Genomic DNA, 27,612 nt, shown 5'->3' with positions numbered 1-27,612 from the left:
AACCAGGTTTTGGACAAAGCAGCGGTTTTCTCGTTATATTGGTTCAAAGTGTCCATCAGTAGAAACCAACCAAAACCTTTTAAAGGATTCTAACAGTCTACTGGAATTTCCATTAGGAACATTTGAATTGCACAAGATAAATGGCAGTGTACAAACATTTTATATGAATCAGGAAAGATTCTGTGAAGTTAAATAACAGCAAGGTCCAAATTGTACCCTGACTTGCATCCCATGCAATAGTCCAGTGCTTATCTCAGTTTTGCTGGTATAAATCACTTATAAATATGCTAATAATTTTTAGAAATTCTGGAATGTGGTAGGATTGATGACAGAATGTCTTTGGGAGGGAGAAGCATATGTAAAAGCTCCATGTATTGCATATCTCTGCTCCTTGGGCCAGAGGAAGTGAAATTGCACAGGAGAGGGGGTATCATTATTACTGTTATTTATTTGTTCAGTGCTGATAATTTAGTTAACACTGTACAAGGCATGAACTAAAGATAGTGCCTGTTTACAAGCTGAAATAGAGAGAGTGTTTCTTTCTATGACTCCCTTTGGAGCATTGGCTTGTCACTCCTTTGTTTCCCTGTGTCAACATCCCCGTTTCCTCCTCTTCTCTAGCACTGGCTTCCTATAGGACTCTCCAGACAGTCTGGCTACTGTTGGCGCTAAAGCCTTTTCCTTAGTAGCTCCTGCTATCTAGAACAGACTTCCTCGGGGGGTTACATATGTTATTTTCAGTGTTTAAAAACAAAAGTATAGCTAGTGTAGTAGCAATTTTTTTGCAGAGTAAATGCCTGCTTTCTGTAGTTCTTCAGTTCTGTAGACCTTATGTCTGGCAAAACTCCAGCTCCTTTTTTGTCTGTGTTATCTAAAATCTGGTTTAATTAAAAGCTTCTGATAAGGTTATAAATACTTTGGTAGTATAGCCCCACAAAAACTGTGAAATTTGCTAACAGAAGTAAGTCTGCATTTTGTATTTCCAGTGTATCACTGGACTGGATAGCTTCATTGGGAAGCATTCTGGGATCAAGATTTATTTTCAGAGAGCTGAGTTTTTAATATCAACAGCTAATGCCTGACTATGGCTGCAAAGATATAACACTTTACAAACCAAATTTTGCTGAGGATTGAAGAAGCACATAGTGCTTGTAGGCTGACTGCCCTTCAGTCAAGTTGGAATTTCACTGAGCCATCAAAAAATGAACAGCCATGTTCTGCCCCCATTATTCATATATGTTGGACTTAGTTACTACTAGGAGATGCAGAAACTTTTCAACAATTTACAGCAGCTGTGGATCTAGCTCACTATCAAAATAAACTCACTGTGGACTTTGGTTTTATTAGCAAATTAAAAAAACATATCAAAGCATAAAACTCATCTTAAACTTTCTTTCCAGACTTGGGTGTCCCTGATATTGTTCCCTTTCCCATTCCTTCATTTCTCCTTCTCTTGAGAAATGCTCCAATTTCTCCCCTGTCCTGGGTGAAGCCAACAAGCTCTGTCAGCAAGAGGCAGCAGAAATTACTTCTGTTAGCGTTCTAGTGCTTGAGTTATGGATGGATGTCTGGAAAGGAGCCAGAGTGTTAGAACTATTACCTTGTTACAAGTCCTGTTTGTTTATTATAAAAACCTTTTGTCCACTAGAGAACCTTGAAAACTGAAGTAATATTTTTCTGTCTCTTCTTTAGTGTGTACAATGCCAGTTGTTTTCTTCTTTTTTCAGTTTCACTGTCAGAGCCCAGAAAAACCCAGGAGTACTTGTGGCACCTTAGAGACTAACAAATTTATTTGAGCATAAGCTTTCATGGGCTACAGCCCACTTCATCAGATGCATGCATCAGAGCCCAGTTATTATTTGTGTTGGTTTCAACGATAGCTATGATAAATTGTGACAGCAGCTTGACCATCTAATAGTACAATAATGTAGTTCTTATATCCGATTAATATCTTCAACTTTCAGTCATCAAGCCTTATGTAGTTTGCAAGGAAATACTAGCCACCGTGTTGTGTTAGGAGTGCTTTGTGATTATATTTATAATAGTCCATCTGCCAACGATAGTATCAGAGGGGTAGCCATGTTAGTCTGGATTTGCCAACGATAGTGTTTCAAAAGGTGTTGTAACTGTCAGGGTGCCTCCCACTGTCTTGCTTCTTTCTTTGAAGTGGCATATTTGTGAGAATACTTAATGTATTTTTCCCATATATTTTTTCCTTTATTGTTTCCCCTACCTGAAAACATATCAACTACTCAGTATCAACTGTAGGCACCACATCAGATTTTTTAACATATATTTCTTCTGCTGTTCTCAATGTAAAAAAATGCCCTCTCCTATTACTGTTCCGGATCTTTTAAAAAAATTAATTTCAGATGCCTGATTCCATTTGGATAATTCAGATTTTTCTATAATCATATGTTTTATCCAGTCTTCCCTTGTATTCTTATCCAAAATCTGAGTTCACTTGACCTTTTTTCCACATTCCCAGTAATTCTCAAATGCATCATCAAAGATTTCTGGGAAAGTAAAGAGGCGTTATACATAAAGAATCATGTTTCACAGGTGCTTAGATGCTACCATTAAAGCCATCTTATGAGAGTCTATTTTGTTGTTCTAATTTATGTGTTTGCCTTTCTTTATCTGTAAACTGCTTTGGTTGCAATTCTCAACATTCACTGAACAACTTATTTGAAACAGGTCTGTGAAATCACCTGCAGTAAATAAATCCTTTAACAACAGTTATTTTTTGTGTGGCTTAGCCTAACATTTTACCATATTTAATAATAAATTGCCATCAATACTGCTAATTGTGACTATCTCAACAGAGATGCCTGCTGAGACTGAACTGCTTGCTAGTTACTCCTGAGGGAATTCTGCACCAAAAAATTAAAAATTATGTGCCAAAAATTAAAAAATATGCACACAATATTTTAAAATTCTGTATAATTCTGCAAATTTTATTGTCAGTAAATAAATATGGCTCCAGCATGGCAGTGTGGAGCACAGGACACTGGCTTCATTGAGGTGGGAGATCACCCTGAAGCCCCCACCCTTCCGGTACAGGGACTTGGTAGTGAGGCTGCACCTGACCCTGACATAGGGCTGACACCTGACCCCAGAAACACCCCAGGGCCCTGCCACTCTCCACAAGGTACACTAGATGTGGGTGAGCAGGCTCAACCCAGCAGGATCCAAGTGTGGAGAGGCTTAGTGTGGGGGGATCCAGGTGTGGGCTGAGAGGTTTCTGTGTGGGGCAATATGGGTGTGGGTGGCTCAGTGGGAGATCTGGCTGCACAGGGCCTGGCTTGACAAAGCACTGGTTGGGATGATTTAGTTGGTGTTGGTCCTGCTTTGAGCTGGGGATTGGACTAGATGACCTCCTGAGGTCTCTTCCAGCTGTAATATTCTATGATTCTATGACTGACACAATGTTACCATCCTTCAACAGAAATCTCCAGGTAAATATTTTCTGGATTTATGTTGGAAAACCTTTAAAATAGATGTGGTTGAAAACAAAGTTGAGCAGAATTATCAAAATGACTTTGACACAGTCTCATCAGAAAAACTCAGTTATGAAAGGAAGTTCTTGGGCCATATGCTATCTTTGACAGCAAAAAATTGCATTGGTCAGTATTGTTTGCAATATTCTCTAATGGCAGTGGAGTATCTGCCAGATTTTTCTCTTTGATTTTTCCAGAGAACTTATTTAGAAATACATACTGCAATGTTAAACTACTAGTTAGCTCCATAGTTAGCTGGCCTTCAAGCATTTTCTTCATTCAAGATTTCTCATTATGGATCAAACAGACAGTAATGGTCTCCTGTTAAATTTTTGCTTGAAAGCACAATGATCCTCTTTCAGTATGGAAATCGGTTTATTTCAATCATTTGTGTTTTTATTGAGAGACTGGATAGTTTGAAAAATTATTCCTTTGTGGATTGTCTTAGACAATATTTATTAAATGTGTGACACATTCATGAAGTGTAGGCATACAGTATATAAAAGGAAGTCTGTTTAAGGCTGTGTGCCAGTATAGCACAGAGATGTGATCTTCTTGAACAGACTTTGCCTCAACATCAGTCTGGCACCCTGTAACATGGTGAGCTCCATCCATGCCCTCTGGTGGTTAGAAGCCATTCAGGCTCTCTGGTGAGTGGCATCTCCACATTGCATATTTATGTTCTCACCATCAATCCCAATACAGCAAAGTATTTACAGTGGTTTCTTGTCCTGTCCCATAGGGCCAGAGAAGAACGGAGATATCCCTCCCTTGGCATCTCAACACATACTGGGCTCAGCCAACCCACTCTCTCACCCCTTTACTTCCTCCCTGTGCTGTCTTTCATAGCTCTCAACTGATGGCTAATTAGTTCCTCTGCTCCCCTAGACTGATCAGTTAATTAGCTGCATATTCTCCAGTCAGCCTGCTCCAGTGGAACCATTTGATGCCTGAAAGATTATAGGGCTGTATCATAACCTTAGTCCCAGATTTGGACCTTAGCGTCCAAAATATGGGGGTTAGCATGAAAACCTCCAAGCTTAGTTACCAGCTTGGACCTGGTACTTGCTGCCACCACCCAAAAAATTAGAGTGTTTTGGGGCACTCTGGTCCCCCTGAAAAACCTTCCCTGGGGACCCCAAGACCCAAATCCCTTGAGTCTCACAACAAAGGGAAATAATCCTTTTCCCCTTCCCCCCTCCAGGTGCTCCTGGAGAGATACACAGACACAAGCTCTGTGAAACTACACAGAGACTCCCCCCTCTCTGTTCCCAATCCTGGAAACAAAAAGTACTTTCCTATTCCCCCCAGAGGGAATGCAAAATCAGGCTAGCAATCCAACACACAGATCTCCCCGATTTCTTCCTCCCACCAATTCCCTGGTGAGTATAGACTCAATTTCCCTGAAGTAAAGAAAACTTCAACAGGTCTTAAAAGAAAGCTTTATATAAAAAGAAAGAAAAATACATACAAATGTGCTCTCTGTATTAAGATGATACAACACAGGGTCAATTGCTTAAAAGACTATTGAATAAACAGCCTTATTCAAAAAGAAGACAAATCAAAGTACTCCAGCACTTATATTCATGCAAATACCAAAGAAAAGAAACCATATGACTTACTATCTGATCTCTTTGTCCTTACACTTAGAAACAGAAGATTAGAAAACAGAACTACTTCTCCAAAGCTCAGAGAAAGCAGGCAGACAGAAAACAAAGACCTCAGACACACAATTCCCTCCACCCAAAGTTGAAAAAATCCGGTTTCCTGATTGGTTCTCTGGTCAGGTGTTTCAGGTGAAAGAGACATTAACCCTTAGCTATCTGTTTATGACAGGCTGGTTTATTTGTTAGCCTCCAGCACTCCGTCCTAAACCCCTTCAGTGTTTTCAGTTTTAGCATCCTCTCTTGGAGGAGTCTGGTTGTAAAGTGTTTGCCCATAGTGGAGAAGCATCATTATCTTTGGAGACTTTTCCATGAAATGTTTCCTTCCTCCTGCAGTAAAAGTTTCATGGGGACTTAATGTATTACCTATAAGACTGAGGATGTTAAATGACTAGTAACAGAAGATGGAGAGATACATGAGTAGAAAAGGATAATTAGAAATAGAGTACTTTCTCTGGGAGAAGGTATATTTTCTCCTGTTATCCAGAAGCATAGAGTTTGGCATAGTGAGACATAAATGTGGTTGTACTACTGGGTATAAAAAGTGGAAAAAATACTTGATTTGAAATGAGGCTCTTTTTCTAAGCCAATTAGCTTTGACCTACTTCATTTGAATACATAAGATAGCAAGTAACTCCCTTAATGCAGACATATTTTGATATATTTTCTCTTTCCAAGTGTAACATTTTCCTGCTAGTTGACAGGCAGAAAGTACCAATATACTAATCACAATATTTTTTGAATTAATCCTCAGGAAAATATGGCAACAGTAAAACTACTGACAACTTTCTCAGTTAAGGGCTTAGGTCCTTGACCCTGCAACTGAGTCTGTGCAGATTGGACCCAGGCCCGCGGACAGCAATTCTGGGCCTCAGGGCAGAACAGTCAATGGGCCCCCTAGAAAGATCTGCCTGACACTTAGGCGGTTTTGCGCCTGCACTGGCTGCTGCCCAGCGAGCTGCCAGTTGCGCTGCTGGGTGTGCTCTTCCAGCACGGCCAGGGCTTCCACATGCCCGTGCGGATGCCTTTGCCACTGTTGGTACCATCCTGCGTGTCCCAAGGAGCCCTGTTGCCTGACCGGGGTGATTTAAAAGGGCCAGGGACTCCCAGCAGTGTTCCCTCTAATTTTCCCACCCATGTGCAGAAGGAATTTTGTCATGTGCACCTATATGGAGGTGATATGACACATCACCTCCATATTGGTGCACATAACAAAATTCACGTGGTGGGGTGGGGCCGAGAGGTTTGGCATGTCGGAGGGGGCTCAGAACTGGAGCAGAGGGTTGGGTTGTAGGAGTGTGAGGGCTCTGGCTGGGGGTGCGGGCTCTGGGGTGGGGCCAGGGATGAGGGGCTCAGCGCTGTGGCAGAGGGTTGGGTGCAGGGAGTGAGGCTCTGGCTGGGAAGGTGGGCTCTAGGGTAGGAGTGAGAGGTGCAGGAGGGTGCTCCAGGACTCCCCTCAACACTCTCTCCCCACAGCAGCACCTGTGCTGAGGAAGAGAGGTGTCTTTCCCTGCTGCAGCAGCTCTGGGGCTGAGGCTGGTCAGGACTGGGGCTGGGGGAGGGGGAGCCCAGTTGAATCTGGGTCTGGGCTGAGCTGAGCCACGCCACCCGGGCCACCTCTGGGTCTAGTCACCCTGGCCGTGGCAGGTCCAGGCTGCAGCAGAGTTGGGGCCAGGGGAGTGGCACCCCAGCTGTAGCAGGTTCTGGGCCGGGCTAGTTTGGAGCCAGGGCACCTCTCCCCTGGACATGGCATGTCCTGGGCAGGTTCCCTGAGGGCCTGCATGGTGCTAATTAGGCTGCCATGAGGCCACGCAGCTTTCAGGGAACTTAGGCCCCTGGGTCTTTTAAATCGCCCAGGGTCCTGGGCAATTGCCTCCTTTGCCTCCCCCTCTCCCCCGTTTCCTGTCAGTGGGCCTGGTTGGACCCATGCTCACATTGAGTCCCATGAAGCCGATGGGGTTCCCCATGGTTCCCAAGGGTCCACCCATGCCAGTCAGACTCATATTTTGTAGAAGGTTATATATTTCTAGACTACTGACTAGGGATTCTGTGCCTAGTCCAGTTTTCACTTGGAGCCTGTCATAAACATACAGCTCAGGGTAGCATAAAATCCCTCCTTTACCTATAAAGGGTTAATTCCTCCTTTACTTGTAAAGGGTTAAGAAGCTCAGATAACCTGGTGTGCACCTGGCCAAAAGGACCAATAAGGGGAGATATACTTTCATATCTGTGGGGGAGGGTTTTTGTTTTGTGTTTCTTTGTTCTCTCCGGGTCAGCGACGAATCAGGGCAGGGAAAATACATCTCCCAAAGCCATACCTGAACTAAGCCTCTAAGATTACAAATTGTAAGCAATAGGAAGAAAATGTGTTAGTTTATCTTCTGTCTTAGCTTGTGAATTTTCCCTGTGCTAAAAGGGAGATTTATTCCTGCTTTTGTATCTTTAAAGTTTTGCCTACAGGGGAAATCCTATGTGTTTTGAATCTGATTACCCTGTAAATTACCTTCCATCCTGATATTATAGAAGTGCTTCTTTTACTTTTTCTGTTTAATAAAGTTCTGTTTTTTAAGAATCTGATTGGGTTTTTAGTGTTCTAAAAAGCCAACGGTCTGGTCTGTGGTCACGTTGGTTACTCTCAAGCCTCCCCAGGAAAGGGAGTTAAAGGGCTTGGGGGAATATTTTGGAGAAACAGGAACTCCAAGTGGTCCTTTTCTGAATCTTTGTCTAACTCTCTTGGTGGTGGCAGCATGCCATCCAAGGGCAAGGAAGAATTTGTGCCTTGGGGAAGTTTTTAACCTATGCTGGTAGAAATAAGCTTAGGGGGTCTTTCACCCGGGTCCCCACATCTGTACCCCAGGAGGGAACCCTGACAGAGCCAAATACCAATTCCAGTGTAGTCAATGGCAAAACTCCCATTAATTTTAATGAGATCAGGATTTGGCACTTAGTTTTCCAATTGCTCTTTTAACAGGTTGCTGCTGGACCATTAGCTAATGTGCTATCTACTACTGTACAACCTCTGTAAATTGTGGATCACTCATTTAGAAACAATTTGGTAATGGTTCAAATATTATTACTTATTATTTATTATTTTTATATATTGCATTAGCTTTTAGAGACCTCAGTCAAATACCTGTTGTGCTAAGTACCATGCCAACAAGTGAAACCAAGACAATTCCTGCTCCAGAGAACTAGCAGTGTAGGATTATACCAAGATGGAAACAGATGGGAAGGACTGCAACATTTACACAAACTAGTAGTCTCAATCTTTTTAGTCACAGGTGGCTGCCAATATAACTAGTGTCTGATGACAGTCTAGGCACCATAGCAAAGATAGATGGTAAGGATAGATATAAATCCCAAATTCAGTAAGATTCTTAAACACATGCATAACTTGAAGCACACAAATAATTTGTTGAAGTCAATGACTGCTTACGTGGTTAAAATTACACATGTGCTTAAGTCCCTTGCTAGATCAGGATCTAAGAGGCAATAAGGAAGTGGCTATACAATTTTGATGAGGAGTTCTTCCGATGTAAAAAGGGTGACCTGAAGGAAAGCATGAAGGTACTTGTAGGAAAAGCAGACAAGGCTAATATCTCTGGAAGAGTGAAGACGGGTCAGCCTTCCAATACATTTGATAGAGAAGGGATAGCTAAATGTGGAAGGGACTGACAAAGAAGACAAGAAGCTTGTGCTTGATGCAGAAGAAAAGGGGGAGCGAGTGGAGGAATGCAAAAAGAGTGAGATCAAAGTGACCACTTTTTAATAAGGCTTTGAGATTTTCTGAGTTTTAGTTATAGTGGATAGAAATACAGTGCTAAATTTTATTGGGATAGTGATCGTAAAAATGCACTGTTAAATTCAGACAGTAAAAAAAAAAGAGAGGTTTCTGATCAGAGGAAGAAAAAGGAAAATTAAAATAGAGAGTTGCCCATCTTTTCTCATGTATTACTGACAAAAAGTTGCTTGATACAGTTAATTGTGCAAACGTCATCCCCCAAAGGCCATATTTTCTAGGCCAGTGAATCATAAATGATTCCATAGCATTCATTCTATCACTCCCAGTGGGTGGCAATATTCCCATTTGTAGTGATTCCAAACATTGTGTTTCCCTTAGTGAAAAATTGCATGATGCATCTGTCTTATATTAACTTTTGTTTAAAGACAGGAATTCCTTAAAGTTCTAGTTTATGCAGACTTTGCAGGAAAAGTTGAATTAAACTAGATTTGTCAACTCACACTTTAAAGTAGTATTACATTTTTTTATCATTACAGTAAGGTTGCTGTGATAGTTTACTTTACATTATGTCACTCTCTCAAATATAACTTCCTGTTATAAGTGGGTTATTACTCATGTTGTTAAAATTAAATAAATAAAAGAATTCAGGTTCTGAAGCTTTGTGTTTCATATGAAGTATCTGCTTAGGAGTGAATTTCTAACGCTTTTCCAAAACTGGGTTTGACTTTTAATCTAAAAGTTAAAAAGAACATATAGGATGTCGGAGAGGCTTTTAAAACAGTCTCCTCTGGATAGGTTCCAGTAATTTTGATTGGCATTGTCATAAACAGATAGCTAAGGGTTAATGTCTCTTTCACCTGGAAAGGAGTAACCTGAAACACATGACCAGAGGACCAATCAGGAAACAAGACTTTTTCAAATCTGGGTGGAGGGAAGTTTGTGTCTGAGTTCTTTGTTCTTTGTCTTGTGCCTGTACTCTCTCAGCTATGAGAGGATTTTTCTGCCTCCTGCTTTCTAATCTTCTGTTTCCCAGTTGTAAGTACAAAAAGAATAGAGAGAGGTTTATATTGTTTTCTTTTGTATTTACATGTGTGTAGTTGCTGGAATGTGTTAAATTGTATTCTTTTTGAATAAGGCTGTTTATTCATATTTCTTTTAAGCAATTGACCCTGTATTTGTCACCTTAATACAGAGAGGCCATTTTTAGGTATTTTTCTTTCTTTTTACATAAAGCTTTCTTTTTAAGACCTGTGGGAGTTTTTCTTTAGTGGGGAACTCCAGGGAATTGAGTCTGTAGCTCACCAGGGAATTGGTGGGAGGAAGAAGTCAGGGGGAAATCTGTGTGTGTTAGATTTACTAGCCTGACTCTGCATTCCCTCTGGGTGAAGGAGGAGGGTGGGTGGGGGGGTTGGCTCTCTCTTGCGTTTCCAGGACTGGAAATAGGGAGGGTGGAATCCCTCTGTTTAGATTCACAGAGCTTGCTTCTGTGTATCTCTCCAGGGACCCAGGGAGGGAACACCTGGAAGGAGGAGGGGGAAGAGAAATGGTTTATTCCCCTTTGTTGTGAGACTCAAGGAATTTGGGTCTTGGGGTCCCCAGGGAAGGTTGCTGGGGGGGACCAGAGTGCCCCAAAACACTCTAATTTTTTGGGTGGTGGCAGCTTTACCAGGTCCAAGCTGGTAACTAAGCTTGGAGGTTTTCATGCTAACACCCATATTTTGGACGCTAAGGTCCAAATCTGGGAATATGTTATGACATGAGTGGCAGTGGTGAGATAGATAGAATCCAGAAGCCAGTAGGAATATTATATTTTTCTTTTCTCTGCTAGGGCTTTTAAGCAGAGACAAACAGTTTGGTTTTAAAAGGAACCAGAGAGAATTTTTTTTCTCTGCTCTCTCTTGCAGTTTCTGGCTTGCATATTAGGCAAGGAACCATTAAGGAACTATTACGGGTCTTTTGTCACACAATAGCACTCCCATTGTGAGACAAGTATCCAGCAATACACATGCAAATAAAGTGGTTTTTCTGGTTTACTTTACATTTAAAAGATTAGCTAGAGGAAGAAAGGGAAAAAGGCACTGTTGCTAGGCAGACCCCAGGAGGCAACAGAGAACCTGCAGTTCAGAAGATAAACACCGGAGGGCACCCCAACACAAGAAAACAGGATGTCACGAAAACCAGACGCAGTACAGTTCGAAGCAATGGAAAAACAGATAGAACTGCTCAGAACACAAATGGCCAGAGATGAGGCAACTCACAAACAAGAGATGGAAAGGCTACAAAAACAAGAAGAAGCCAAAAATGCAGCCCATCACAGAAAACTACAAGAAGAAGAGGCAGCCTACCGCCGAGACATGGAAGAACAACAAAAAGAAAGTGAAGAGAAGGAAAAACAGAGAAAACATGAACTGGACTTAGCGCAGGCTGGGCAGCATGCGCCAGCCAATCCTAACAACCCTTCGCCAATTATGGTTCCACATCACAGGAAATTTCCCACCTACAAGGCAGGTAATGGCACTGAGGCCTTCTTGGAAAATTTTGAAAGAGCCTGTCTTGGGTACAGCATCCCTGAAGACCAGTACATGGTAGAATTGAGGCCACAGCTCAGTGGACCCTTAGCAGAGGTGGTGGCTGAAATGCCTAAGGAGAACATGAACGACTATAAACTTTTTTTCAAACCAAGGCCAGATACAGAATGGAGATAACCCCGGATCATGCCCGTCGGTGTTTCAGAACCCAAAAGTGGAAACCAGATGTGTCATTTCCCAAACACACCTACTACGCTGGGAAAAATTATGAGGCCTGGATATCAGGAAACAATGTTAAATCCATAGATGAACTGCACCTCCTCATACAAATGGAGCAGTTCTTGGATGGTGTTCCTGAGGACATAACACGGTACATACAAGATGGAAAACCCAAAAATCTCACCGAGGCGGGGGAGATTGGAACCAGATGGATGGAAGTAGCAGAAAGCAAGAAAGCTACTGTCAAGGGGAACGAATACCCCAGGGGGCACACCGACCATAAACCCTACAACCAGGGATAGCCAAAGACCCCACATACAACCCAAGTAAATCCACAGACGCCCTATTCTTCCACCTCACCAGTCTCCAGTAACTCACCTCGACCCAGTGACCCATCAGATGGAAGATGCTTTAAGTGTAATGAACTGGGACATATCAAGGCCAACTGCCCAAAGACTGCCAACCGAGTGCAGTTCATTACACCACCATCACACCAAAGATCCCCAGGCCCAGATGCCTCTCAAATACCCTTGGAGTGAAGGGAAAATTTGAGAGTGAGCGGAAAGAAGGTTACTGCGTGGAGAGATACGGGGGCACAAGTGTCAGCTATCCACCAATCCTTCGTAGACCCCAAATTCATCAACCCAAAGGCCCAAGTGACAATTTACCCCTTCATGTCACAAGCTGTAGACTTGCCTACAGCTGAACTGCCTGTCCAGTACAAAGGCTGGTCAGGAATGTGGACTTTTGCAGTTTATGGCAACTATCCCATCCCCATGCTACTGGGGGAAGACTTGGCCAACCAGGTGAAGCGGGCCAAGCGAGTGGGAATGGTTACACGTAGCCAAACCAGGCAAGCTTCCAGACCCATTCCTGTTCCTGAGCCGTCCACAGACGCCCCATCTGTGTTACCAGAGACCCAGACAGAGGTAGTGGGCCCGGATTCTATGCCAACCACTGAAACAGCCACAGCACCTCCAGTCCCAGGCCCGGAACTGGAACAGCAACCAGCACCAGCAAGTGCAATCACATCTTTAAACTTAACGCTAGAGGGCACCAGCGAGCCAGAACTGGCAGAAGCAAAAGACAGCCATACCCAAAAGGCTCAGCCAGAGCCTGAAATACCCTCAGGTGCACCAGCAGAGAGCGGTTCACCAGCAACGGAAACAACCCCATCACCTGCATCGCTTCCAAAGGGACCAAGCCCAAGTCACCAGTCTGAGGAAGAACTGGTGACCCCAGCCTCAAGGGAACAGTTGCAGACTGAGCAGGAAGCAGATGACAGCCTTCAGAAAGCTTGGGCGGCGGCACAGAGCACCCCACCGCCTCTCAGCTCTTCTAATCGATCCCGGTTTGTTATAGACCACGGACTTTTATACAAGGAGATTCTTTCTGGTGGACACCGGGAAGAATGGCAGCCGCAAAAACAGTTGGTGGTTCCAACTAAGTACCGGGGGAAGCTCTTAAGCTTAGCCCATGATCATCCCAGTGGCCATGCTGGGGTGAACAGAACCAAGGACCGGTTGGGGAAGTCCTTCCACTGGGAGGGGATGGGCAAGGACGTTGCCAAGTATGTCCGGTCTTGTGAGGTATGCCAAAGAGTGGGAAAACCCCAAGACCAGGTCAAGGCCCCTCTCCAGCCACTCCCCATAATTGAGGTCCCATTTCAGCGAGTAGCTGTGGATATTCTGGGTCCTTTCCCAAAAAAGACGCCCAGAGGAAAGCAGTATGTACTGACTTTCGTGGACTTTGCTACCAGATGGCCAGAAGCAGTAGCTCTAGGCAACACCAGGGCTAACACTGTGTGCCTGGCCCTAACAGACATTTTTGTCAGGGTAGGTTGGCCCTCCGACATCCTTACAGATTCAGGATCTAATTTCCTGGCAGGGACCATGAGAGAACTGTGGGAAACTCATGCGGTAAACCACTTGGTTGCCACCCCGTACCACCATCAAACCAGTGTCCTGGTGGAAAGGTTTAATGGAACTTTGGGGGCCATGATACGTAAATTTGTCAACGAACACTCCAATAATTGGGACCCAGTGTTGCACTGTTTGCCTACAGGGCTGTACCACATCCCAGTTTAGGGTTTTCACCGTTTGAACTTGTGTATGGTCACGAGATTAAGGGGCCATTACAGTTGGTGAAGCAGCAATGGGAGGGGTTTACGCCTTCTCCAGGAACTAACATTCTGGACTTTGTAAGCAACCTACAAAGCACCCTCCAACACTCTTTAGCCCTTGCTAAAGAAAACCTAAAGGATGCTCAGAAAGAGCAAAAGGCCTGGTATGACAAACATACCAGAGAATGTTCCTTCAAGGTAGGAGACCAGGTTATGGTCTTGAAGGCGCAACAGGCCCATAAGATGGAAGCATCATGGGAAGGGACATTCACGGTCCAAGAGCGCCTGGGAACTGTGAACTACCTCATAGCATTTCTCAATTCCTCACTAAAGCCTAGAGTGTATCATGTTAATTCTCTCAAGCCTTTCTATTCCAGAGACTTACAGGTTTGTCAGTTTACAGTCCAGGGAGATGATGCTGAGTGGCCTGACGGTGTCTACTACGACGGGAAAAAAGACGGTGGCGTGGAAGAGGTGAACCTCTCAACCACCCTGGAACGTCTGCAGCGGCGACAAATCAAGGAGCTGTGCACTAGCTTCGCCCCATTGTTCTCAGCCACCCCAGGACGGACTGAACGGGCATACCACTCCATTGACACAGGTAATGCTCATCCTATTAGAACCCCACCCTACCGGGTGTCTCCTCATGCCCAAGCTGCTATAGAACGAGAGATCCAGAACATGCTACAGATGGGTATAATCTGCTCATCTACCAGTGCACGGGCATCTCCAGTGGTTCTGGTACCCAAACCAGATGGGGAAATACGCTTTTGCGTGGACTACTGTAAGCTAAATGCGGTAACTCGTCCGGACAACTATCCAATGCCACGCACCGATGAGCTATTGGAGAAGTTGGGACGTGCCCAGTTCATCTCTACAATAGACTTAACCAAGGGGTACTGGCAAGTATCGCTAGATGAACCTGCCAAGGAAAGGTCAGCATTCGTCACTCATGCAGGGGTGTATGAATTCAATATCCTTCCTTTCTGGCTGCGAAATGCACCCGCCACCTTCCAGAGGCTGGTAGATGGTCTCCTAGCTGGATTGGGAGAATATGCAGTTGCCTACCTCGATGATGTGGCCATTTTTTCAGACTCCTGGCCCGAACACTTACTACACCTGGAAAAGGTCTTTGAGCGCATCAGGCAGGCCGGACTAACTGTTAAGGCCAAAAAGTGTCAAATAGGCCAAAACAGAGGGACTTACCTGGGGGGACCAGGTGGGTCGAAGAACCATAAACCCCCTACAGGCCAAGGTGGATGCTATCCAAAAGTGGCCTGTCCCAAAGTCAAAGAAACAGGTCCAATCCTTCTTAGGCTTGGCCGGGTACTACAGGCGATGTGAACCACACTACAGCCAAATCGCTGCCCCACTGACCGACCTGACCAAAAAGACCCAGCCAAATGCAGTTAAGTGGACTGATGAGTGTCAAAAGGCCTTTACCCAACTTAAGGCAATGCTCATGTCTGACCCTGTGCTCAGGGCCCCGAACTTTGACAAGCCATTCCTAGTAACCACGGATGCATCTGAGCGTGGTATAGGAGCAGTTCTTATGCAGGAAGCAACGGATCACAACTTCCATCCTGTCGTGTTTCTCAGCAAGAAACTGTCTGAGAGGGAAAGTCACTGGTCAGCCAGTGAAAAGGAATGCTACACCATTGTGTACGCCCTGGAAAAGCTACGCCCATATGTTTGGGGACGGCGGTTCCAGCTACAAACTGACCATGCTGCGCTAAAGTGGCTTCATACTGCCAAGGGGAACAAGAAGAAACTTCTTCGTTGGAGTTTAGCTCTCCAAGATTTTGTTTTTGAAATTCAGCACATTTCAGGAGCTTCTAACAAAGTAGCTGATGCTCTCTCCCGTGAGAGTTTCCCAGAATCCAGTAGTTAAAAAGTGTTCTTAAAATGTAGAAGTCTGTTAGTTATATACTTAGTGGTATATGTAAAGGTGCATTTGTTGTATTAATCTGTTTATTTTAAAGTTCTAGGAGGAAATCGCCGCCAGTGAGGTTCCCCACTGTCTGCAATTTGGGGGGCGTGTCATAAACAGATAGGTAAGGGTTAATGTCTCTTTCACCTGGAAAGGAGTAACCTGAAACACTTGACCAGAGGACCAATCAGGAAACAAGACTTTTTCAAATCTGGGTGGAGGGAAGTTTGTGTTTGAGTTCTTTGTTCTTTGTCTTGTGCCTGTACTCTCTTGGCTATGAGAGGATTTTTCTGCCTCCTGCTTTCTAATCTTCTGTTTCCCAGTTGTAAGTACAAAATGAATAGACATAGGTTTATATTGTTTTCTTTTGTATTTACATGTGTGTAGTTGCTGGAATGTGTTAAATTGTATTCTTTTTGAATAAGGCTGTTTATTCATATTTCTTTTAAGCAATTGACCCTGTATTTGTCACCTTAATACAGAGAGACCATTTTTAGGTATTTTCTTTCTTTTTACATAAAGCTTTCTTTTTAAGACCTGTGGGAGTTTTTCTTTAATGGGGAACTCCAGGGAATTGAGTCTGTAGCTCACCAGGGAATTGGTGGGAGGAAGAAGTCAGGGGGAAATCTGTGTGAGTTAGATTTATTAGCCTGACTTTGCATTCCCTCTGGGTGAAGGAGGGGGTGGGTGGGGGAGCTTGGCTCTCTCTTGCGTTTCAAGGACTGGAAATAGGGAGGGTGGAATCCCTCTGTTTAGATTCACAGAGCTTGCTTCTGTGTATCTCTCCAGGGACCCAGGGAGGGAACACCTGGAAGGAGGAGGGGGAAGGGAAATGGTTTATTCCCCTTTGTTGTGAGACTCAAGGAATTTGGGTCTTGGGGTCCCCAGGGAAGGTTGCTAGTGCCCCAAAACACTCTAATTTTTTGGGTGGTGGCAGTTTTACCAGGTCCAAGCTGGTAACTAAGCTTGGAGGTTTTCATGCTAACACCCATATTTTGGACGCTAAGGTCCAAATCTGGGAATATGTTATGACAGGCATGAACACAGGTGATGCATGAATAGGGAAATAATAGAGTGAGAACAGATAAGGAAATAGAGATTAAATTAAATTTTTTTAGGCCTTCTGGACCCAGTCCTACAGAAATTAGCCATTGCAGCTGCTGGACCATGGAAGTTATACAGGAAAATAATTATTGTGGGGAAAGCCTCTTTCTTCACCAGTCATTACATGCCAGATTAGCCATTTCATACTGCTCCTTATGTGCCAATCAATATGTGGTGAATGACTTTGAAGAACTCCACTTAGTTTGTTCAGGGAATCCCTGAGGCAGACTAATGTGAGCGGCAGATTCATCCTCAGCTGAATAAATGTCAGCGAGCCAAATAAGGACATTAAAGATCTGGTCCTGCTCCCACTGAGGTCAGTGGCAAAAATCTCACTGACTTCAGGGATACAGAATCAATCCTACAGGAGCTATGGCTGGATGAAGTTTATTTTCTTACAATCCTTCATTGCTATTGATGTGGAGGTAAAAGCAAAAGAATGATATAAATGGATCTCTTCAGCCAAGAAAGTTTTTAAAAAGGAGCTAAGCGGGGCATTAAGAGTTTTTTTTTCCTTTGTTTAAATGTTCATGTATGTGTGCATGTGTGTGAGAGAGAGATTAAATAATCTGAATGAATACAACCTGGAACAGTTTAGTGTGCTGCTTCCTTGCTCAGAATATTTTGGCAGTTTTAAATCCCGTGGCAAGATGTTGAGTGGAGAGGCCCCTACCAAACAGTTCAGAACTCTCCAGTCTGTTTCCCTCCAAAATTCTGTGTGGCAGCGAGGACGAAGTGTCCTCTGAAAAGGAAGAGAGAAATCAAGAAGCCTACTCAGAAAAATCTTTTAGAGAGTGAGCAGTACTTCCCTCCAGACATTCCTTTGCTACTTCCACAGAAACATCAGAGTTTTGGGAAGTGGTGAGGAAATTCAATGCATACATTATTTGTGCTAGCCTCCGCATAAATCTTTTGCGTTTACCCCTTCTCAACCTACCATGTAGTTACAAATGTATGCAGTGTAGTTGTAGCCATGTCGGTCCCAAACTATTAAGGAGACAAGTTAGATGAGATAATATATTTTATTGGACCAACTTCTGTTGCTGAGAAAGGCAAGCTTTGCTACACAGAGTTGTTCTTTGGGTCTGGGAAAGGTAGTCAGAGTGCCACAGCTAAATACAAGATGGAACAGACATTTAGCATAAATTGTTATCACATATCCTAAGGGATCATTCAAAGTGAAGTGGCCTGGTAACACTCCTGTAGTCATAGGACAAAAACATGGTCTTAATGAAGACACTGGATTCATGGTTTGTCACAACAATCTGTAACCCACGAACTCCCCCCACTTTTTGTCCTATGACTACAGGAGTGTTAATAATTATTCTCATGCATTGATTTGTGGGTTTGGGAGGGTCATTTACATTTTCAAAGTGTTATGACAATACTTGTAACTCTCCTATGTGTTAATTAAGTATTAATTTATAGATTGGGGAAACAGACACAGAGGATATGCAACTTGTCCAAGGCCACACAGCAAGTCAGGATCTTAGCCAAGGATTAGGATTTAGGAATTCCTGGATCCACCTCATTCTCAGTCGACAAAACCACACTGTCTCTCACAGTCTACAATTTCACAATAGGTATCCTCTCCTTACAGGCATTTGGCCCCATCTTCATCGTTTTACAACTACAGTAGTCCGGTGAGACAGTTTACTAGTATAGCACAACTCATCCCTAAACACTATCACCATCTTGCTAACAAGAACTGTGTCCAAATGTAGTTGTTGTGAATTTGGTTCCAGCATGAGTGTAAACACGTGGTCAAGGGCCAACTGCTTAAATTTGAGGCCCTGGCTTCCCTGATTAAATTGTTCAGCATTGTTGTGCAAGGATGTCAGATGAGGATGGGATTGTTTGTCACCTCAGTTGATTACTTCATTCCCATCCCTTTCACATATCATAGTACTTAATCAATGTCAATATATGGTATAATATCCAGTGTTCTTCTACTTCTGTTTGGCAATTGATACATTTACTTTCACTCTTTTCTTTAAAATATATATTCTAGATGTTACTTAGATTTAATCTCATCAAATGAATTGTAAGCTGAAAACAAAACAAATGAGTTACTCTGAAACTCTTATTGTTCTAGCAATTAGGTGTGAATTTGAATGAGAAACCTTCCCACGAAATATATTTACACATTAATCCCGTTCTCCAGGTTTAATGGGTTTTACTTTTTATTTTATATTCCATTCTTTTTGTTCTCAGGGTTAAATTAAATCCACATGCACATCATTTTAGCCAAATTAGTGGTTAGAACGTATTATTACTGTCTTCATAAATTTTCTTTTCAGATCCACATAATGCTTTTCTGAATTTTGGAATAAGTTTTTTGTTTGAAGGGGTAACATCGATATTTTGCTAGCCCCCGAACCTCTCTGTTTGTGCTGGCATATTACAAAAGAGTTGTGTATTTTGCATAAAAACTGACTCCTTTGAGAGGAAAAAACAAAACAAACAATAACAGCAACAAAATGCCAAGATCCATTTTAGTGAGTGTATATTACTGTACATATGATCCTGGAATAATTAACTCCTGCTCTGACCCTCTTTACATTACCAACATTTTTTTTGTTTATTTGTATATCGTAGTAGCTCCCAGAGGCCCCAATCAGGACTGGGTCAGCATCGTGTTAGGTGTTGTATAAACACACACGAAGATACTATCCCTGCCCTGAAGATTGGGTAGATGTGTAGCCAAAAGGAAATTAGCCAACATGAGTTTCTGTACATCTTTTCAATAAATATTATCCTGTTTCTGAAAAAATCTTTTGATGGGTAGTCAAGTATAAGGAATAGATTGTGTTAATAAAGTACAGCTATTTAGAATTCATGGAAAAGACTAATCTCACCTACATTTATTTTAAAACCATGTCTGGTTATGGAACTCTTACAGCCCAGATCCAGCAGGTCTAATGTGCTTTTGGAATACTGAAATATCTTGAGAGAGCAATAGTTTGCAGAGAAGACTTATATTACTCAACATGAGTAAAGGTGGTAGAATCAGGCCTTTATTATCTAGTCAGCTTTCTACTGTAGCTTTCTATAGTATTGCCATTGCTTTCTCCTGTAATTGGTACTAAAATTTGAACCTTGATGACTAGTCAAAACCCACAATGTGTCATTATTAAATATATCATGAAGATAACTCTGTTAGATGGAATCTATATTAGCTAAAACTAAACTAGAGTTTAATTATAGTGTAAAATCATAGAACATTTACAGTTCTAAAGTTTGTTGGCCTATCCCCTGTTCACATGCTGATGTTATGCAGGTGTAATTTTACTGATTGCTATGGAATTATTCTTGAGGGAAGATCAGAATCATGCTCACAGTGTTGAGCACAATGCACTACCCTGATGCTGTGTTAGGTATTTCATAAAATCTGCATTTCCTTTGATTTATCACTTCACCCTAAGCATCCCATTGTTGTTTTTGGTTTCCAGTGACGACAACATAATGATCAGGGAAGAGCTTAATATTCTTAGAATCAGTAGCTCTTCATTAATGACAATTTAGGGACTTATGTGAATGTGTTTGACTGGAAGGGGTTTTACCTACATGTGTCTGTTATATCCAGGACATCTCTCTACTTAGTTCCATTGCAGCATATTACATTAAATATTGGACAAAATAATGAAGTCAGTGAGCCAAATTCACAATGGACTTACTCTGGATTTTCACTGGTATAACTGAGAACAGGATTTGGTCCACTAAGGCTGCATAGTATTTAGCTCCCTAGCAAATATTATAAGTCCTGAAGCATGAGGTTACATTTACTCTGTTTTTAGCAAGCATAACTACAAATGATAGAATTGTGAAAGAAAATATTTTGCATGAAATTACAATTTTTGTTACCGCAAAGTGCTAGCCATGTAAACATGTCATGATAGATCTAAAAACCAGCTGGTTTATTTGAAACTATGATCATGCCAAAGCTGGCCTGTACATTCTGTAATAGGAAATCTTATGGGTATTTCCTTCTCTGCATCGTCAGGATTTTCACTCCCCCATTCCACCCTCAGTGGGGCAAAGGTGGGGACATGACCCTGTGCACCTGCACATTTGCAAGTACTGGCAGGAAAATAAGAGGGGGAGGCACTGAATTCTTTGTTTTCGTCTATGTCCGCCAGAAGCATTAGCTTGCATGTTTCCAGGTTGCATCTTATTTCCTGGCTATGTTTCTTACCCAAATTACAAGAGACATGTTAACCCCTTTTTTTTTTTTAAAATGTTTACAACTTTTTTTTTGGAATAGCCATTTTATATATTTAAAACTTCTTGTTTTTTCTCTTAGGGAATTCCTGGAATCCCTGGAAGTCATGGAACGAAAGGACAAAAGGTATTCATAATAATTTAAGACACAATTAAAATCAGTGCAAATTTAGTTTTTTTGGCCTGAGTAAGGATTTGAGGGGAAATTTTCAAAAGCGTCGTAAGGGATTCAGGAGTACTAATTCCACTGAAAAGCAATTGGGACGAGTCAGGAGGGTCCCAGAGCCCAGGCTGTAGCCTGAGCCTGAATATCTACACTGCAAGTTTATAACCCGCAGGCCAAGCCCCACAATCTCAAGCCAATTGACACAGGCCAGCCGCGGGTATTTTATTGCCATGTAGACATACCCTCAGAGAGAGAAAGGACTGGTTGTTATGCTGGATGTTTCAGATTGCAGAGCCCCTTCAGTCTCCAAGATACTACCCTGACCTGAGGCTTGGAGATATTTTTCAGACTCCAAGTTTGTTGGATCTGGAATAAGAGCCTAATGAACTGGGTTAAGCTGCCCTTGATCTGAGCTCACCTGACTCCAAAGGGTAAGGGAGAAAGCCTGTCTGCCTCCTAGACCAATAACAAGGAATTCTGCTTTCCATGGTTGGTTTGGAGGCCTTCCTAAAGGGGATCTATTTTTTTCTTAGTTTGGTTTTGGCCTTCCCTATCTTGGATCCTGTACAGGGACTCATGCTTCTAAATCTTTTATGCACACTGCAAATCTTTTGGTCTATTTTTTTCATTCTGTGATTAGGGCAATCAGTATGGGATGTAAAAGGCTAACATTCAATTAATTGGATCTTCTAACACTTTGAAATCAATCCTGGCGAAACTAATTTGTAGAAGTAGAGTTTTGTAACCAAATTACTTTTTTACACCAATATTATATTTATGTGAGATGTTTTCAATTATAGGGTGAAATCGGACCTCCAGGGCAACCAGGAGTAAAAGGATCACCAGGCAACGCTGTACGTTTTTTCATGCAATTTCCTAGGTTATTTAAAAAAAAAATCAAATTCTGTTATGTGTAAGTGTAATGTCCTGCTTTGAGTGCCATCCTTAGCAAGGTTTGGCCTTGGACATTCAGCACAGCAGCACAGACCTTTACCAGAAGTTATAGGTCTATCACAGGAGTGGGTGGGTGAGGTTCAATGGGGCTGCAATGTGTAGGAGGTCAGACAAGATGATCTCTTCTGACCTTACAGTCTGTGAGTCTATAACTGAGTACTTAGGTTTGTCAGTGTTTTGCTGAGAGACTATGGAGATTAAGGAGCTAGCGCTACGTCTGCCACCTAAGAAATCTGAGTTCTGTTCCGAGTTTGTTATCTCAGGGTATTTTGATGGGTGACAGCAGAAGGAGGTTCATCCATTTTGTCTATCCTGAGATTCTTTGTGTGTGGCACACTTAAATAGAGTGATGCGTGTGCAATGCTAATAGAATGTTCAGAGGTTTTTAGGCAGAATGCCAAGACCATACTGTAGTGAGCAAGACACTGATGGGAAATGACAATTTTCTGAAGCTCATAACTCAGCCAATTTTGCATCTCTCTGATCCCAGGAGACACTCTCTGCCAATGTCAGGTTCTTGCTGCAGATAAAAAAGTGCTAGAGCTCATTGAAAATAACAGTGTGAGGAATTTTTATAATGGAAAATGTTAGGCAACCTGATAGCCTCTACCTCTTCCCCTATAAGTACATTATAAGATCCTTGGGGCAGGCACTTAGCTTTATTTTATAAGACAGGCAGTGTGGCCTCTTTGGGCTAGGTTTCAGGAGACCTGCATTCTATTTTTGAGTCTACCATTGGCCTGCTGGGTGACCTTAGTCAAGTCATTTCCCTCCTCTGTGCCTCAGTTTCCATCTGCGAAATGGGGTAATGGTATTGAAATCCTTTGTAAAATGAACTATGGATGAAAAGTGTTATGTAAGAGCTAAGTATTATTTATATCATCTAATGACTTTAGTTGACTACGAGGTTAGGCAACAACTGAGCAGGAGTTTTGTGAATGCCACTGATGCCTAAATATGGGATGTAGGCTCTTAAGTAATGTAGGTGCATCTGAAAAAATTGCCCAATGTGTTTATCCTCACAATACCCTTGAGAGGTAAGAAAATATTATTATCCTAATCAATAAATAAGGAACAGGGACAAAGACTAACAGCCTTGCACCAGGTCACGTAGAAACTCTCTGTGGCACAGGAGAAACTTGAACCTCTATCTCCCATGTCCAGGCTAGTTGCCTAACCACTGGCTCAACCTTTTAGCCTCTGTTATATCCATATAATATGCATATAGGCAAGACTCTTATTCAAGAAAGATCTACATCTTTTGTATTTCCTTACATTTAATGCTATGTAACCCATTTATCTGAGATCTTTAGAATCATGTAGTAATCCTATTAGTGACTCCTACAAATGATTCCTTTTTCCAGAGTATATGGGAATAATTTTTAACAGATGGTAGCTTTCACTGATGGAAATCTCAGTTTACTACTTCTTTCTTTTTTAGTGGAAACAAGCCTGGGTACTTTGGAGAATTCTTTCTCTTTGAATTAAAGCTTTGATTTGTTTTATGGCTTTTATTCATTTAACTTATTTTCTGTAAGACTCTGGCAATTGAGATCAGATGGTCTTACTAAATATAAATTCCCAGATCTGTGGATGCTTTCTTCTTATATATGTGAGCGTCATATAATACTGCTTTTAAATGCTTTTTAACTGAAAATGGAAACATTTCAATTTTATAATAAAAATAACTTGGGTTTCTAGGCCTATTTTTATTCTGAAATATATTGGCTTTTTATGCAGGAATTTACTTTATTACTTGTATTAGGCAATGATTAAGTTAGATCAGAACTATAGAAGTCAGGAATTTTAATGTGAAAGCAGCCTCCATGGTTTCATCCTAGCCAATACTGAATTTTTTAATTGTTACAGATTTGTATTTGTAGAATCAGCACAAACTTCAATTTTTGATCCTACATGTAGTGATCCCTCAAACAAACTGTCTATTTTCATGCTTGGGATTTCTTGATTAAAATATGTTATCGGTTAAAATGAATCATTGAGATTCTGTTCTCTGCCTCTCATAGGGGCAGCACAGAAATTCACAGGCCATGAGGTAGGAAGGATAAGGGAGATTTAAGCCAGCTTTGTGCCCTACTTATTCAGTACATGCAGTCCCACCACTGGCACAATCCTTTCACCAGATGATGAGAGCATGGACGAGATATTTAGCTGTGGGGATGGATAGGAAAGGCCACATCTTAGAGATGGTATGCAGAAAGAATCAACCAAATTTTCATATAGCCTGGACGTGAGGACCTAGAGAGAGGTCTGAGTCAAACGTGATGCCCAAGGTATGGGCCTGAATGACAGGCAGGATGATGGTGGTGTTCACAGTGGCTGAGAAAAGAGATAGCAGGATGGCTTTTCGGCAGGGGACAAAGGTGGGGAAGTAGGAGTCCTGTTTTAGCCATGTTTAGCTTGAGTTGATGGCTAGCAGGGTAGCACAGCCCTGAGTGGCCCTTGTGGAAATCAGCTTGCTTGCAAGCATGTTTGGCTTTAAGGGAAAGGGTGTGGAGCCATGGCAATGAGGTTACCAGCTGGGCGGGTGATTGCTTTTTTTAATTCACCCAGAAAACTGAGCAATCAGAAAACATATTTGGATTGGCTCCAGAAATGTTTGGAACTTGTCAGCAAATCAGAAAAATCCACTTTGTATGAAAGTCTAACCTGTATAACCTTAGCAGTGATTAGGGCATCTGTCTGCAATGTGGGAGACCCACGTTGGAATCCTCTTTCTGGGCCAGGGACTTAAACTCAGATCTTCCCCTCAAATCTGACCACTCTAAGGTGACCAGACAGCAAGTGTGACAAATCGGGACAGGGGTTGGGGGGCAATAGGAGCCTATATAAGACAAAGCCCCAAATATCGGGACTGTCCCTATATAATCGGGACATCTGGTCACCCTAGACCACTCTCACCACTAGATTATAGATGATTCTGGTATAGATTGTTCTCAATCATTACTTAACGATTCACTGAGTCAAAGAAAGAACCTGAGCAAGAGAATAACTCTATAGCCTGGTAATTAAGGCACTCACTAGAGAGCTAGCCGGAGTTGCAGATTCAAATCCCTCCAATGGGTTTGCTGCATCCTTAACAACCTCTGGGCTAAAGTTTATAAGGACACATGTACTTTTCTGAAACTGACCAAAATGAATTGCGTCAAATTTATTAATTAATTATTAACTATTATTAATAGTTTTGGGTTAACTAAAACAACATTTTTCAGAAAATAAACTATTCATCCAAAAAAATTCACCCCACTCTAGCCATGCCCTGGTTTGAGGGGTGACCAGGCAGCAAGGCCACACCAGATCAGGGGTCCTGACTCTTGTGCCTGCCCTGTGTGAAACTTTCCCACCCATATGCTGTCTCACACTGCATGTTATTTACCATTGGTATAGGTGTGAATGGGTTGTCTGACTACAGGATGCAGGGGGGATGTGAAGGAGCATGTGCTAGACTGGATTTCCTTATGTTTGTATATAAACCCAGTCTACATAGTTTGTGTTCTTGGTTTCTGAGTTTGCATCACTTTCTTCCGTTTTGGAGTTTCTGGGTGGGTTTCTTTGTAGTCACATTGTCACAGCTTCTAGGTCTGCAGAATTGAAGAGTTTTTATTTTTTCAGTAACTCACCTACCATACTTTGTTCATATTTTCTTTGGAACACATAGATGAAAGCCATCTGGTCCTGGTTATCTGCTGGAATATAATTTCCTGAGGTCTTCAATCAATTCGATTTATCATATCCCTATCACGTGATTAAAAATAAGTCATTGATGCATGGAAGATTTGAATGTTTTGTGTAACATACGGAAATTCAACAAAAAAGTAGAGTGGACTTTTCCTTGTATTAGTCACACTAAATATATTTATTCCAGATGGGGGGGAAAAACAGATGGAAAGCTAGTTGGTTGTTTATACTTAATACACTGGGGAAACTATTCAGTAACAAGTTCTTCTTAAGTAACAATTATCCCAATTACACTGCCAACATCAACAAATTATTAATTTTTCTGCCATATAAATATAGTCAGTCCTGGAAAAATAGGGGAGTAACATTAAAATTTTAGGACACAGTCTCCTTTTAATTTGATATGCCATAATTTTTGGATTTGTTCAGTTAAACTTTCCCCACATTGCATCAGAAAATTGTTTTATTTGCAGAATATCAGTTCTATGTAAGATCATGTTCTTGTAATTTTTGTGCATGACATAGATAAAACTTGGTGTCTTGATTTAAATCACAAGACTGGAAGTCAGGACACCTGGGATTTATTCCTCTCTCTGCTGCAGACTTTCTCTGTAACCTTGAATAACCTCACTTCAACCTTGCCATCTCTAAAGCAGTGTATAGGTATATATACATATATATATATATATATATATAAAAGAATCCTACCAAAACGTTACATTGCATACACAATTTCCAGACTAAGAAGTGGATGAGAAAGAAAATGAACCACTTTCAATCCAAGGAGCTCAAAGTGCTTTAGCAACGTTAACAAATGAACCCTCTGAATAGCCCTGTGATATAGGCAGGTATTATATATCACAGAATTGCTCAGAGGATTAATTTATTAATGTTGGTAAAGCACTTTAAGCTCCTCAAATTGAAAGTGCTACATACATTAGAGAACACTATCAGGTCAGTAATGATTAGTCACTACTGTGCAGTGACCACACCATAACTTCTAGTCTAAGTATGGGGAAAATGTGGTATTTCAGTTAAAAATCTGTGGGACCTGTTGATAAATATTGACTTCCTCATGGTGACCACTGTAAGCACAAAGTATTGTTGCTATAAATTATGCAGAAATTAGTTTAAATATCACATGTAGGTCCATTCTGAATAGGTTTCTAAATCTTGCCACAAGTCTAATTTGCCTTTAATTGCTAACAGTGACAGCTTTGTTTACATTTTACTGAAGATGCATTATAATGTTTGACTCAAAGGTAGCACTATCATATGTAAATTGCAGGGATGCAGACTGGAATGCTACATATGATCTTGGCCTTATACATAATGCAGCGAAGCACTAATGGAAGGGGTGCCATATAATGGTTGCTGTCCTTTAGTCTAAAATCCTCTCTGTTCATCTCTAGGAAATCGCTAAATGAAAGTTTAAAACCCCATGGAATTTTAGAAAAAGAATAGAGGTAGTTTCATTGCCCAATATCCTCTGAATAAAATTAGGTTCTAATATTCACTTCTGTATGGAAGTGATTGCTTGTACATATATGAAGTAGATAGTCGTTTGAGTTATAGACCATCCACAATGTTCTTATAAACAGAAAATGTTTATCTGAATGTTCCTGGAAATAAGAGTAACAAAAAGAGGCATTGGAAAGACTGGAGAAGAATGGGAATAAGATTTCATGAATATGAAAATATATTTTCCAGCTATTTGACCATTTCCGTGGATTGATATGCTTAGATGACAAAAAGTATCTCATTAA

The 27,612-nt window shown here is 41.7% G+C and overlaps 1 protein-coding gene across 4 annotated transcripts in view; it reads left to right on the top strand.

The window, feature by feature from the left end:
- The window catches only part of COL21A1 (collagen type XXI alpha 1 chain), a 214,967-nt gene that overhangs the window by 140,282 nt on the left and 47,073 nt on the right, over positions 1-27,612 (top strand). For all 4 annotated transcript variants that reach the window (XM_030555641.1, XM_030555640.1, XM_030555639.1 and 1 more), the window contains 2 exons: positions 21,113-21,157; positions 21,997-22,050. In XM_030555641.1, coding sequence (XP_030411501.1) covers positions 21,113-21,157; positions 21,997-22,050 — 99 coding nt within the window. The remainder of the gene's footprint in view (positions 1-21,112; positions 21,158-21,996; positions 22,051-27,612) is intronic.

This window comes from Gopherus evgoodei, chromosome 3, assembly GCF_007399415.2.
Source record: "Gopherus evgoodei ecotype Sinaloan lineage chromosome 3, rGopEvg1_v1.p, whole genome shotgun sequence".
NCBI classification, from domain to species: Eukaryota; Metazoa; Chordata; order Testudines; family Testudinidae; genus Gopherus; species Gopherus evgoodei.
Note: the sequence above shows the minus strand (reverse complement) of the source record. Positions and strands in the feature narration are given on the sequence as shown.